Source organism: Oncorhynchus mykiss, chromosome 7, assembly GCF_013265735.2.
Source record: "Oncorhynchus mykiss isolate Arlee chromosome 7, USDA_OmykA_1.1, whole genome shotgun sequence".
Classification (NCBI taxonomy): Eukaryota; Metazoa; Chordata; class Actinopteri; order Salmoniformes; family Salmonidae; genus Oncorhynchus; species Oncorhynchus mykiss.
In genome coordinates, this window is record NC_048571.1 from 56,514,796 (window position 1) to 56,529,319 (window position 14,524).

At 45.0% G+C, this 14,524-nt stretch overlaps 1 protein-coding gene across 5 annotated transcripts in view; it reads right to left on the reverse strand.

Annotated features, from left to right (window-relative positions):
* The window catches only part of tfeb (transcription factor EB), a 110,639-nt gene that overhangs the window by 32,423 nt on the left and 63,692 nt on the right, over nucleotides 1-14,524 (reverse strand). For 4 of the 5 annotated variants that reach the window (XM_036983571.1, XM_036983572.1, XM_036983569.1 and 1 more), the window contains 2 exons: nucleotides 4,647-4,751; nucleotides 1,684-1,851 (listed from right to left, as the gene is read on the reverse strand). In XM_036983571.1, coding sequence (XP_036839466.1) covers nucleotides 1,684-1,851; nucleotides 4,647-4,676 — 198 coding nt within the window. In that variant the 5' untranslated portion in view covers nucleotides 4,677-4,751. Of the gene's footprint in view, nucleotides 1-676; nucleotides 862-1,683; nucleotides 1,852-4,646; nucleotides 4,752-14,524 lie in introns of those variants that run through there. The other variant, XM_036983573.1, reaches the window with a different exon arrangement.

A 14,524-nucleotide genomic window follows, 5' to 3' on the forward strand; every position in this document is an offset into this window, starting at 1 on the left:
CAGTTGAAGTAGGCCTATTTATGGACGTTAATAAGCTACGGTACTGAACGATTAGTGCGCGCCTATTTGTGTGTGTGTGTGTGTGTGTCCATGAGTAAGTGTGGGTGTGTTTTTTGACAGCTGAACAACTGTCAGCTTAAAGAGTGTCAGTGACACGTTGCCATGGGCCCACATGGACTAGACAGTAACCGCAACTATTGACATACCAAATTTCTCACTCTGTCAGAACACATTAACTCCACATGCACTAATTGAAAGGAATGACAAGTAGACTGTCTTCAACCAACACTTGTCAACAGTACAGAGGTGGAGATATAGAGTGGAGCATTGCGTGGAGCATTGCTCACTACTTGGAAGAAATTCATTTCAACACTGATGCATAGTTTTAAACACCCACCTTTGTCTCTCCTTACATTTACACACACACACTTATACAGTGTGAACCCACTACACAGACAGAAACAGACAGTGACAGAGAGACAATGACAGAGAGACAGACCCGTATGTACACTCCACACACTCACACAGATAAGAACATTCACAGGTATCTGTGGAATCAGGCAAAATGTCAGCAAACCTTTATCTCCTTGCCTCTGACATTCAGTATCTTCCTCTCCTGTCTGTCATCTCTCCACACACACACACCATGAGGAAGACTGATTCTCCAGCACCCTACCTTGTTGTTGTTCCACCGCATTTTTCTCTTTCTCCCTCTATTTCCTTCTATTTCCCTCTATTTCCCTCTCTTTTCTTCTCTCCTTCTTTGCTGAATTGACCTCTCTCCAGTACAGTCCAGCTAGCAGCACTGATCCAGTCCTGACCACCTCCACTCCTCCCAGGAGGTGCTCAGTGAGGCTGGCTGGCTGGCTGACCCTCAGCAACACGTGAGTGGATTACCCCTACTCCTAAATCCCTGCCTGAACCTCTCCCCTCTTTCGCTCTCCATTTTTTTATCCCCTAAATCTCTCCATTCTCTATGAACTCATGTGTATTTTCTTTTTCACAAATCCCCATTCCCCTTTGTGGCGGCAGGGTAGCCTAGTGGTTAGAGCGTTGGACTAGTAACCGAAAGGTTGCAAGTTCAAATCCCCAGCTGACAAGGTACAAATCTGTCATTCTGCCCCTGAACAAGGTAGTTAACACACTGTTCCTAGGCAGTAATTGAAAATAAGTATTGTCCTTAACTGACTTGCCTTGTTAAATAAAGGTAAAATAAAAATTAAAAAAAACATTTTAAATTCTCTTTTTCACATATCCGCTATCTTCCATTTTCCCTTCTCTGAATTTAAACGTGAATCCTAATTTAAGATTGGCACATGTACCCAAAATGTTTTCCCAAATCTCCTAATGACATCATTACACGATTTAGGTGAGTCAGAGTTATGTGCCTGTATCTCAAGCTAGTCAGTAGGTTAGGACCACTACAGTAGACCAGGCCGGGGCCAGGAGAGCTGTATTTAGGTGGGTTGGTGTTTGAGATGTGGGTGGGTATTGGGGATGTGGGTGGGTGTTTGATCTGCAGCAGCAGCACAGCGCAAACTAAACCTTCCTTAAGTTTTTCCGCCCATACCCTTCCCTCCCTCCCCTTGACCCTGCCTCCCTCCACCCTCTGATGGTGTTGATGGGTGTTGATTGAATGTGCATGATCCCAGAGGACAAAAACACATCTACTCTATGTCTTACCTTGAGCACCTCAACAGGAACCTGCATGCTCTGGTAGTGTTGTGGAGCGTTGATGGCGGGGCTGGGAGCAGGGACAGACATACTCTGCTGTTGAATGTACTGCAGCGCCGCATTCTGCTGCTGTTGCCGCTCCCGCAGCTCCTCCTGCTGCAGCTGGTCTCGCATTAGCTGACAATACATACATCAGTCAGTCAGTACATGAATCAGTCCATCAGTCCATCAACACATCCGTCCATCAGTCAACACATCCGTCAATAACCACATCCGTCCGTCAATAAACACATCCGTCCGTCAGTCAGTCAACACATCCGTCAATAACCACATCGGTCCGTCAATAAACACATCCGTCCGTCAGTCAGTCAACGCATCCGTCAGTCAGTCAACGCATACGTCAGTCAGTCAGTTAGTCAACGCGTCCGCCAACATCAGCCAGTCAGTCAACACGCCAGTTGGTACGTCAGTCAGTTGCTACACCAGTCAGTCAGTATGTCAGTCAACACGTCAGTCAGTACGTAAGACAACAGGTCAGTCAATCAAAACGTCCGTCAGTCAGTCAACACGTCAGGCAGTCAACACGTCAGGCAGCAAGTCTGTCAACACGTCCGTCAGTCAGTCAGTCAACACGTCCGCCAGTCAGTCAGTACGTCCGCCAGTCAGTCAGTCAACACGTCCGTCAGTCAGTCAGTCAACACGTCCGCCAGTCAGTCAGTCAGTCAACACGTCCGTCAGTCAGTTAGTATGTCCGTCAACATCAGCCAGTCAGTCAACACGCCAATTGGTACGTCAGTCAGTCGGTACGTCAGTCAACACATCCGTCCGTCAAGAAACACATCCGTCCGTCAAGAAACACATCCGTCCGTCAATAAACACATCCGTCCGTCAATAAACACATCCGTCCGTCAATAAACACATCCGTCCGTCAATAAACACATCCGTCCGTCAATAAACGCATCCGTCAGTCAGTCAGTCAGTCAACATCAGCCAGTCAGTCAACACGCCAGTTGGTACGTCAGTCAGTCACTACATCAGTCAGTATGTAAGACAACAGGTCAGTCAGTCAAAACGTCCGTCAGTCAACACGTCCGTCAGTCAGTACATCCGCCAGTACGTCAACACGTCAGTCAGTCAACACGTCAGTCAGTCAACACGTCAGGCAGCAAGTCTGTCAACATAAGTCTGTCAACATGTCAGTCAGTCAACATGTCAGCCAGTCAGTATGTCAGTCAACACATCATTCAGTCAACACATCATTCAGTCAACACGTCCGCCAGTCAGTCAGTCAACACGTCCGCAATTCAGTCAGTCAGTCAACACGTCCGCAATTCAGTCAGTCAGTCAACACGTCCGCCATTCAGTCAGTCAGTCAACACGTCCGCCAGTCAGTCAGTCAGTCAACACGTCCGCCAGTCAGTCAGTCAGTCAACACGTACGCCAGTCAGTCAGTCAGTCAACACGTCCGCCAGTCGGTCAGTCAACACGTCCGCCAGTCAGTCAATCAACACATCCATCAGTCAGTCAACACGTCCATCAACATCAGCCAGTCAGTCAGTCAACACGCGAGTTGGTACGTCAGTCAGTAGGTACATCAGTCAGGCAACACACCAGTCAGTACGTCAATCAACAGGTCAGTCAGTCAACACGTCCGTCAGTCAGTTAGTATGTCAGTCAACACGTCCGTCAGTCAGTTAGTATGTCAGTCAACACGTCCGTCAGTATGTCCGTCAACATCAGCCAGTCAGTCAACACGCCAGTTGATACGTCAGTCAGTCAGTCAGTCAACACGTCAGTCAGTACATCAGTCAGTCAACACGTCATTCAGTACATCAGTCAGCCAACACGTCAGTCAGTCAACAGGTCCGTCAGTCAGTCAGTCAGTCAACACGTACGCCAGTCAGTCAGTCAGTCAACACGTCCGCCAGTCGGTCAGTCAACACGTCCGCCAGTCAGTCAATCAACACATCCATCAGTCAGTCAACACGTCCATCAACATCAGCCAGTCAGTCAGTCAACACGCGAGTTGGTACGTCAGTCAGTAGGTACATCAGTCAGGCAACACACCAGTCAGTACGTCAATCAACAGGTCAGTCAGTCAACACGTCCGTCAGTCAGTTAGTATGTCAGTCAACACGTCCGTCAGTCAGTTAGTATGTCAGTCAACACGTCCGTCAGTATGTCCGTCAACATCAGCCAGTCAGTCAACACGCCAGTTGATACGTCAGTCAGTCAGTCAGTCAACACGTCAGTCAGTACATCAGTCAGTCAACACGTCATTCAGTACATCAGTCAGCCAACACGTCAGTCAGTCAACAGGTCCGTCAGTCAACAGGTCCGTCAGTCAGTCAGTCAGTCAACCAGTCAACGTGTCCGTCAAGCAGTCAGCGTGTCCGTCAAGCAGTCAGCGCGTCCGTCAGTCAGGCAAGACGTCCGTCAGTCAGGCAAGACGTCCGTCAGTCAGGCAACACGTCCGTCAGTCAGGCAACACGTCCGTCAGTCAGGCAACACGTCCGTCAGTCAGGCAACACGTCCGTCAGTCAGGCAACACGTGTTGACTGACATACTGACGAACGTGTTTCCTGGCGGATGTGTTGACTGACTGACGGACTGACGGATGTGTTAACTGGTTGACTGACTTGACTGACGGATGCAACACGTCCGTCAGTCAGTCAACACGTCCATCAGTCAACACATCCGTCAGTCAACACATCCGTCAGTCAGTCAGTCAACACGTCAGTCAGTAAACACGTCAGTCAGTCAGGCAACACGTCAGTCAGTCAGGCAACACGTCAGTCAGTCAGGCAACACGTCAGTCAGTCAGGCAACACGTCAGTCAGTCAGGCAACACGTCAGTCAGTCAGGCAACACGTCAGTCAGTCAGGCAACACGTCAGTCAATAAGTCTACTGTATACAGTAATACTGAACATGTCTGTTAACCAATCAATCAATTAGTCCAACATATGTTTACCTGCAGACGCAGCCCTACTCGCGAGGCCATGGCTGGAGGGCGAGGGGGGAGGGGGGGGCGTGCAGACGCAGATGCACCACAGTCCAGCCCGAGAGAGAGAGGAAGCTGAAGGAAAAGAGAAAAAAGGTGGTGTTAGAATACTATGTTACAAGGTCACACAGGTCCATCCAGTGTAAGGCCTCATGTCTCAGTGGTCATCAACCCCACCAACCCAAAATCACCATGTCCTTCTAATCATCTACAGACGAAAACTAGACTATCAATCACATTCATTGCTAATGGATCAATTAGTGTAATCAACAAGGACATAATCCACTACCATATCCCTCCAGATATGTACCCCTGTCTCTCAACAGCTCTAAGTCAGGACAGCTCGAACATAAAGTAAATATCTGTACAGTACATCAGTCTGTTTATGCTGTATTAGCCAGTCATATGATGTCTGGCCATCTAATGAATAACATCACTCTAAATGTTTCCATACCAGACAATGCCATATATTCACTGTCTGTTAACAAGGAGCTACCCCAGGGCTTTAAAACAGGGGGGACGAGAGGACAACTGGATCACCAGTCACACACACACACACACACACACCAGACATCTATTAGATGTGTTTAGTACCATCTATGGTGTTCACATCATGTAAACATAAACAAGTGACTTTAATAAAAACATGCCACTAGGATGAACGATCTTATTAATTTAGTGAATGACTAGCAAAGTAGCCAGTCTTTCAACATAAGAACATGTCTTTAGGCATCTTTAGAGTAGATAAGGGCCCTATTCAATCATATTAATGTTGACTTCAGGATAAGACAAAAACAACATATTTACAATTTGAAACTAAAAAGGAATCTCAAGTGCAAGTTACTGTCTTTTCCTCAATGTGGTTTAGATTGAATAACGCCATGCATAGGGAGGCAGTGGAGGATGGGTGGGGAGAGGTTTGGGGAGAAGGGAAGGGTAGGGTGGAAGAACATCAGATAAACCCCCACCAGGCCCAAGCCTTGGGCCGAGGAGCGTAACCATGGTTACCATTGGGGAAGTCATGTGGGAGTCATGTGGTCCTGTTGTTGTGTGGTGGTCATGTGAGCAGCCTTTCGAAGGAAACACCCTCAACCTCACCCACCTCCACACCATTCCTTCCTCCACCTCCCACCCACCTGTCTCTCAATTAGGAAAGCCCCAGAGTTCGCCTTTCAGTAGTGTTAAAACTACTCTTTATCTGGTGTTATTCTACCTTCTGGGACGGTTCCTTTCAGAGAAATCAAAGTTGAGTCAATGTCAATAAAAGTGCAGTCGTGGCCTGATAGTGTGTTTCTATCATCTCATCCAGATGCACAATAAGAAGCCATGCCAGAGGCACCAACCAATCAAAGCAGACTTCTCATCCTTTCATCAGACACACAGCCCATATTTGGGCATAGAGAGAGCGCGAGAGAGAAGAGGGGGGGGGGGGAGAAAAAAAGCGCATTGTGTGTGAGGTACAATAAGAAGGGCAGCTCCTATTGAGAAGGACTGAGGCCGCCTGTTGTCCGCCGCGTACATTTCAGTGCCTGAGGTGCACACACTGCTCGCTTTGTGCCCACTGGCTGGTCCACACTCACACACACTTTTGACTCCAAGAGCAGTCTACTACAGCGTGACAGCAAAGCCTCAAACTACACACAGTGAACCAACACTCAACTTAGGAGCAAACTAAATCCACTACTGCTGCTATTAACACTACATGCCCTAATGCTATACCATGTTTACTTCTGCAAATACACTATATCAGAAACATGACTTGACCAAGAAAAAAAAATAATAATAATAATCTTGTCCACCACTACTACTACCACCAAAACAAAACACTGACAGGCCCTGTGCTCAAGCAGGTTCTTTCCTGCAACTCTAGTCCATCCCATAACTCTAAAAGTACTTGTAAGACAACCCTCACCTCACTGAACATACCCATCCAACACACACAGTGTATTTATACACCCTGACGAATGGGGTGATTACATCTCAAAACTCAAATCGGCTCGGGTAGGAATGCTTGCCAGAGGGAGACAAGTGCCTCTTAAGTTTAGCTTAGCATTCGTTTAGCTTAGCATGCTAATCTTTCCTGCACATCTGTGATCTAGCGGAGCTTCATATTAGCATGCCTCGATGTGCTCTAGCGGGTTAAGGCTTAGCATATTAGCTAGCAAACCTTTATGTGACAGGCTTATGACAATTATTTGCTTAGCTTAACGCTAATGCATGCCAACACTCAAGGACATACAGTTGAAGTCGGAAAATTACATACACCTTAGCCAAATACATTAAACTCAGTTTATCACAATTCCTGACATTAAATCCTAGTAAAAATTATCTGTCTTAGGTCAGTTAGGATCACCACTTTATTTTAAGAATGTGAAATGTCAGAATAATAGTAGTGAGAATGATTTATTTCAGCTTTTATTTCTTTCATCACATTCCCAGTGGGTCAGACGTTTACATACAGTCAATTAGTATTTGGTAGCATTGCCTACAAAATGTTTAACTTGGGTCAAATGTTTCAGGTAGCCTTCCACAACCCTCCCACAATAAGTTGGGTGAATATTGGCCCATTCCTCCTTTCAGAGCTGGTGTAACTGTCTCCTTGCTCGCACATGCTTTTTCAGTTCTGCCCACACATTTTCTATAGGATTGAGGTCAGGACATTATGCAAGCCACTCCAATACCTTGACTTTGTTGTCCTTAAGCCATTTTGCCACAACTTTGGAAGTATGCTTGGGGTCATTGTCCATTTGGAAGACCCATTTGCGACCAGGCTTTAACTTCCTGACTGATGTCTTGAGATGTTGCTTCAATATATACACATACTTTTCCTACCTCATGATGACATCTATTTTGTGAAGTGCACCAGTCCCTCCTGCAGCAAAGCACCGCCACAACATGATGCTGCCACCCCCGTGCTTCACGGATGGGATGGTGTTCTTCGGCTTGCAAGCATCCTCCTTTATCCTCCAAACATAACAATGGTCATCATGGCCAAACAGTTCTATTTTTGTTTCATCAGACCAGAGGACATTTCTCAAAAAAGTACAATCTTTGTCTCCATGTGCAGTTGCAAACTGTGGTCTGGCATTTTAATCGCGGTTTTTGAGCAGTGGCTTCTTCCATGCTGAGCGGCCTTTCAGGTTATGTCGATATAGGACTCGTTTCACTGTGGATATAGATACTTTTGTACCGGTTTCCTCCAGCATCTTCACAAGGGTCCTTTGCTGTTGTTCTGTGATTGATTTGCACTTTTCGCACCAAAGTACGTTCATCTCTAGGAGACAGAACACGTCTCCTTCCTGAGCGGTATGAAGGCTGCGTGGTCCCATGGTGTTTATACTTGCGTACTATTGTTTGTACAGATGAACACGGTACCTTCAGGTGTTTGGAAATTGCTCCCAAGGATGAACCAGACTTGTGGAGGTCTTGGCTGATTTCTTTTGATTTTCCCATTATGTCAAGCAAAGAGGCACTGAGTTTGAAGGTAGGCCTTGAAATGCATCCACAGGTACACCTCCAATTGACTCAAATGATGTCAATTAGCCTATCAGAAGCTTCTAAAACCATGACATCATTTTCTGGAATATTCCAAGCTGTTTAAAAGGCACAGTCAACTTAGTGTATGTAAACTTCTGACCCACTAGAATTGTGATACACTGAATTATAAGTGAAATAATTTCACTGTAAACAATTGTTGGAAAATGACTTGTGTCATCCACAAAGTAGATGTCCTAAACGACTTGCCAAAACTATAGTCTGTTAACAAGAAATGTGTGGAGTGGTTGAAAAACTAGTTTTAATGATTCCAACCTAAGTGTTATGTAAACTTCTGATTTTAACTGCATGTTCTGTTCCAAAATAGAGCCCTTGCTCCTACCCAAAAGTAAACAATTGGGAACATGATACTAAAATAGCAAAACTTTAAACTAGCAGAGGGCTGCGCGACATGCTTCAACAGTTTGTGTCTGGCTAAGCTTCCCACTGGACACCACCTGAGTCACTTCAGTGCTGCCAATGCATTATTTCACGCTCTCTCAAACACACTCTGCTCACACCGCCATGATGACATTATTGGTTTATTCGGCTCTCTTTTGCCGAAGTAGCAGCTATTCTTCCTGGGGTCCACACAAAAACAGATGACACAAAAAGTTACAAAACAAGTTCACACACACACTTTAAATACAACAATATACAACAAATACAACTAAAGAATAGTGTGTGCAGATTGTGAGTGTTATAGTGTGATAGAGTGGGCCTGTGTGTGTGTGTGTGTGTGTGTGTGTAATTTCACAGTCCCTACTTTGCCATGAGCTGTTGTTTTATCCATTTGTTTTATGTAATTTTGCAGTTTGCTTGAGTAATTGGAGATGGGCGTTCCATGCAATCATAGCTCTGTATAATACTGTGCATTGCCAAAACACTATATAAAGCCACTACATGTAACCGAACAAAGGAGTTTAAATTCAAAGTACTACATCGTTTTTTTATGATCCCTGATAAACTTAATAAAATGAAAATATGAATATTACCTATGTGTATGAGGGAGTGTCGACAAATAGGTACTTTATCACATATTTTGTCAATGTCGGAAAATCCAGTCTTTTTGGTCTGAAATTCTCCATGTTATTCAGGACATCACAGGTATTATTATTCAACCAGACCCAGGTCATCTCCTCCTAGGTATTGGTCCTGTGGATACACTCCAATCCTCTCCACTTACTTCTGGCGCTGACAGAGATGGCCATCTCGCTTCGCGTTCCTAGGAAAATATGCAGTATTTCGTTTTTTTGTGATATTTCTTACATTGTTTCCCCAGGAAATCTTAGGTTTTATTACATACAGTCGGGAGGAACTATTGGATATAAGAGCAACGTCAACTCACCAACATTACGAGCAGGAATACGACTTTACCGAAGCGGATCCTTTGTTTGATCCACCACCCAGGACAATAGATCGGATCCCAGCCGGCAACCCAAAACAACGGCGCCGAAGAAGGGGCAAAAGCAGTGGTCTTCTGGTCAGGCTCCGTAGACGGGCACATCGCGCACCACTCCCGAGCATACTACTCGCCAATGTCCAGTCTCTTGACAACAAGGTAGACGAAATCCGAGCAAGGGTTGTCTTCCAGATAGACAAAGATTGTAACGTTCTTTGTTTCATGGAAACATGGCTCACTTGGGATACGTCATCAGAGTTGGTACAGCCAGCTGGCTTCTTCACGCATCGCGCCGACAGAAACAAACATCTCTCTGGTAAGAAGAAGGGCGGGGGTGTATGCCTTATGATTAACGAGACGTGGTGTGATCATAACAACATACAGGAACTCAAGTCCTTTTGTTCACCTGACCTAGAATTCCTTTTGGAAATGCCGACCGCATTATCTACCAAGAGAATTCTCTTCGATCATAATCACAGTCATGTATATCCCCCCCAAGCAGACACATCGATGGCCCTGAAAGGACTTCATCTGACTATGTAAACTGGAAACCACATATCCTGAGGCTGCATTTATTGTAGCTGGGGATTTTAACAAGGCTAACCTGAAAACAAGGCTCCCTAAATTTTCTCAGCATATCAAATATGCGACCCGGGCTGGCAAAACCCTGGATCATTGCATAAAAAGCCCTCCCCCACCCTCCTTTTGGAAAATCTGACCACAACTCCATTTTGTTGCTCCCAGAAACTAAAACAGGAAGCGCCCGTGCTCAGATCTGTTCAACGCTGGTCCGACCAATCGGATTCCACGCTTCAAGATTGCTTCGATAACGTGGACTGGGATATGTTCCGTATAGCGTCGGACAATAACATTGATGAATACGCTGATTCGGTGAGCAAGTTTTTACATACATCATCGACTCAGTGGGTTTTGTCCAACATGTCTCTGGACCCACTCACTGTCACAGTCATACGCTGGACCTAGTTTTGTCCCATGGAATAAATGTTGTGGATCTTAATGTTTTTCCTCATAATCCTGGACTATCGGACCACCATTTTATTACGTTTGCAATTGCAACAAATAATCTGCTCAGACCCCAACCAAGGATCATCAAAAGTCGTGCTATAAATTCACAGACAACGCAAAGATTCCTTGATGTCCTTCCAGATTCCCTCGGTCTACCCAAGGACGCCAGAGGACAAAAATCAGTTAACCACCTAACGGAGGAACTCAATTTAACCTTGCGCAATACCCTAGATGCAGTTGCACCCCTAAAAACTAAAAATATTTCTCATAAGAAACTAGCTCCCTGGTACACAGAAAATACCCGAGCTCCGAAGCAAGCTTCCAGAAAATTGGAACGGAAATGGCGCCACACCAAACTGGAAGTACACGGTCTACACGGACAAGTTCTGGCCTGGTTTAGATCTTATCTGTCGGAAAGATATCAGTTTGTCTCTGAATGGTTTGTCCTCTGACAAATCAACTGTAAATTTCGGTGTTCCTCAAGGTTCCATTTTAGGACCACTATTGTTTTCACTATATATATTTTACCTCTTGGGGATGTTATTCGAAAACATAATGTTAACTTTCACTGCTATGCGGATGACACACAGCTGTACATTTCAATGAAACATGGTGAAGCCCCAAAATTGCCCTTGCTAGAAGAATGTGTTTCAGACATAAGGAAGTGGATGGCTGCAAACTTTCTACTTTTAAACTCGGACAAAACAGAGATGCCTGTTCTAGGTCCCAAGAAACAAAGAGATCTTCTGTTGAATCTGACAATTAATCTTAATGGTTGTACAGTCGTCTCAAATAAAACTGTGAAGGACCTCGGCGTTACTCTGGACCCTGATCTCTCTTTTGAAGAACATATCAAGACCATTTCAAGGACAGCTTTTTTCCATCTACGTAACATTGCAAAAATAAGAAACTTTGTCCAAAAATGATGCAGAAAAATTAATCCATGCTTTTGTCACTAGGTTAGACTACTGCAATGCTCTACTTTCCGGCTACCCGGATAAAGCACTAAATAAACTTCAGTTAGTGCTAAATACGGCTGCTAGAATCCTGACTAGAACCAAAAAATTTGATCATATTACTCCAGTGCTATCCTCTCTACACTGGCTTCCTGTCAAAGCAAGGGCTGATTTCAAGGTTTTACTGCTAACCTACAAAGCATTACATGGGCTTGCTCCTACCTATCTCTCTGATTTGGTCCTGCCGTACATACCTACACGTACGCTAAGGTCACAAGACGCAGGCCTCCTAATTGTCCCTAGAATTTCTAAGCAAACAGCTGGAGGCAGGGCTTTCTCCTATAGAGCTCCATTTTTATGGAACGGTCTGCCTACCCATGTCAGAGACGCAAACTCGGTCTCAACCTTTAAGTCTCTACTGAAGACTCATCTCTTCAGTGGGTCATTTGATTGAGTGTAGTCTGGCCCAGGAGTGGGAGGGTGAACGGAAAGGCTCTGGAGCAACGAACCGCCCTTGCTGTCTCTGCCTGGCCGGTTCCCCTCTTTCCACTGGGATTCTCTGCCTCTAACCCTATTACAGGGGCTGAGTCACTGGCTTACTGGGGCTCTCTTATGCCGTCCCTGGAGGGGGTGCATCACCTGAGTGGGTTGATTCACTGATGTGGTCATCCTGTCTGGGTTGGCGCCCCCCCCCCCCCCCCCCCCCTCCCCTTGGGTTGTGCCGTGGCGGAGGTCTTTGTGGGCTATACTCAGCCTTGTCTCAGGATGGTAAGTTGGTGGTTGAAGATATCCCTCTAGTGGTGTGGGGGCTGTGCTTTGGCAAAGTGGGTGGGGTTATATCCTTCCTGTTTGGCCCTGTCCGGGGGTGTCCTCGGATGGGGCCACAGTGTCTCCTGACCCCTCCTGTCTCAGCCTCCAGTATTTATGCTGCAGTAGTTTATGTGTCGGGGGGCTAGGGTCAGTTTGTTATATCTGGAGTACTTATCCTGTCCTATTCAGTGTCCTGTGTGAATCTTAGTGTGCGTTCTCTAATTCTCTCCTCCTCTCTTTCTCTCTCTCGGAGGACCTGAGCCCTAGGACCATGCCCCAGGACTACCTGACATGATGACTCCTTGCTGTCCCCAGTCCACCTGGCCGTGCTGCTGCTCCAGTTTCAACTGTTCTGCCTTATTATCATTCGACCATGCTGGTCATTTATGAACATTTGAACATCTTGGCCATGTTCTGTTATAATCTCCACCCGGCACAGCCAGAAGAGGACTGGCCATCCCACATATGCTCTCTCTAATTCTCTCTTTCTTTCTCTCTCTCGGAGGACCTGAGCCCTAGGACCATGCCCCAGGAATACCTGACATGATGACTCCTTGCTGTCCCCAGTCCACCTGACTGTGCTCCTGCTCCAGTTTCAACTGTTCTGCCTTATTATTTATTATTCGACCATGCTGGTAATTTATGAACATTTGAACATCTTGATCATGTTCTGTTATAATCTCCACCCGGCACAGCCAGAAGAGGACTGGCCACCCCACATAGCCTGGTTCCTCTCTAGGTTTCTTCCTAGGTTTTGGCCTTTCTAGGGAGTTTTTCCTAGCCACCGTGCTTCTACTCCTGCATTGCTTGCTGTTTGGGGTTTTAGGCTGGGTTTCTGTACAGCACTTTGAGATGTCAGCTGATGTACGAAGGGCTATATAAATACATTTGATTTGATTTGATATACTGTACTCTGTGTGACCTTGATAATGTATTGTTAAAACGAGAGGCTGCCTGGATCTTTAACTTAAAGACCCTTGCGCCCTTCGGTCTCAACGTAGACTTTGATCTGAAGCCATTCTTGTGACTTTGCCCTTGTAATTGTTTGTAAGCTTGTGTAGTCAAATTAATCTATGATCGTATGCTATCCATTTGTTGTTTGTATGACATTTTAATATTTGATCATTAACAATTGATATTAGGCCACTCTTGGCCATGATTACAGACACCTGTGTCTTTTGACACTACATAAACGAGTCATCCCGCAGTGTTTGTGATTATACCCTGATGAAGACAGCTTGGCTGTCGAAACATTTTTGGTAATTACATTTTTGCATCTGAGCTCCTAGTGTGCGGCTCTCTTTTATTTTCAAGTATACTGTACTCTATACCATCTTGCCTATGCCGTTCGGTCATCGCTCATTCATATATTTTTATGTACATATTCATTCCTTTACACTTTTGTGTATAAGGTAGTAGTTGTGAAATTGTTCGGTTAGATTACTTGTTAGATATTACTGCATGGTCGGAACTAGAAGCACAAGCATTTCGCTACACTCGCATTAACATCTGCTAAATAATGTGTATGTGACAAATAAAATTTGATTTTAAATTGATAGATCATCTTTAAGCAGCAGCAAGGAAATGTAACAAAATGCTGGAAAAATTAACATGCACCCTCCAAAGATGTGTGGTTAGGTCTTTGCGAGGAACTTGCTGACGTTGAGAGAATTACTTCAATCTTGTAACAGACAGCATAGGTATGAAAGTGTTTGGTCAGAGTTTGACATATCGTATGTGTCTTATTCTGTAATTCATGGGATTTTTGTTTGTCTGTTGTTTTTGAGTGGCTTAATCAAAATGGTATAATTCAAACTCTAGAAATAGTTGCTCTATACAGCCAAAATGTACCCTTAACATGTGACTAACTACGCTCCTTAGTAAAGACAGTAAAGATAAGTTGTGTATGTATGGTACATGTTCTTTATGTGATCGTTAATAAAAATGTATGTTTTAAAAAAAAATTACTGTGCATTCCCGTGAATTTGTTTTGGACATGGGGACTGTGAAGAGACCCCTGGTGACATGTCTTGTGGGGTATGTATGGGTGTCTGAGCTGTATGTTATCTGATTATGCAGACAATCTGGAATTTTCATCACAGTAACAGTTCTCATAAAAA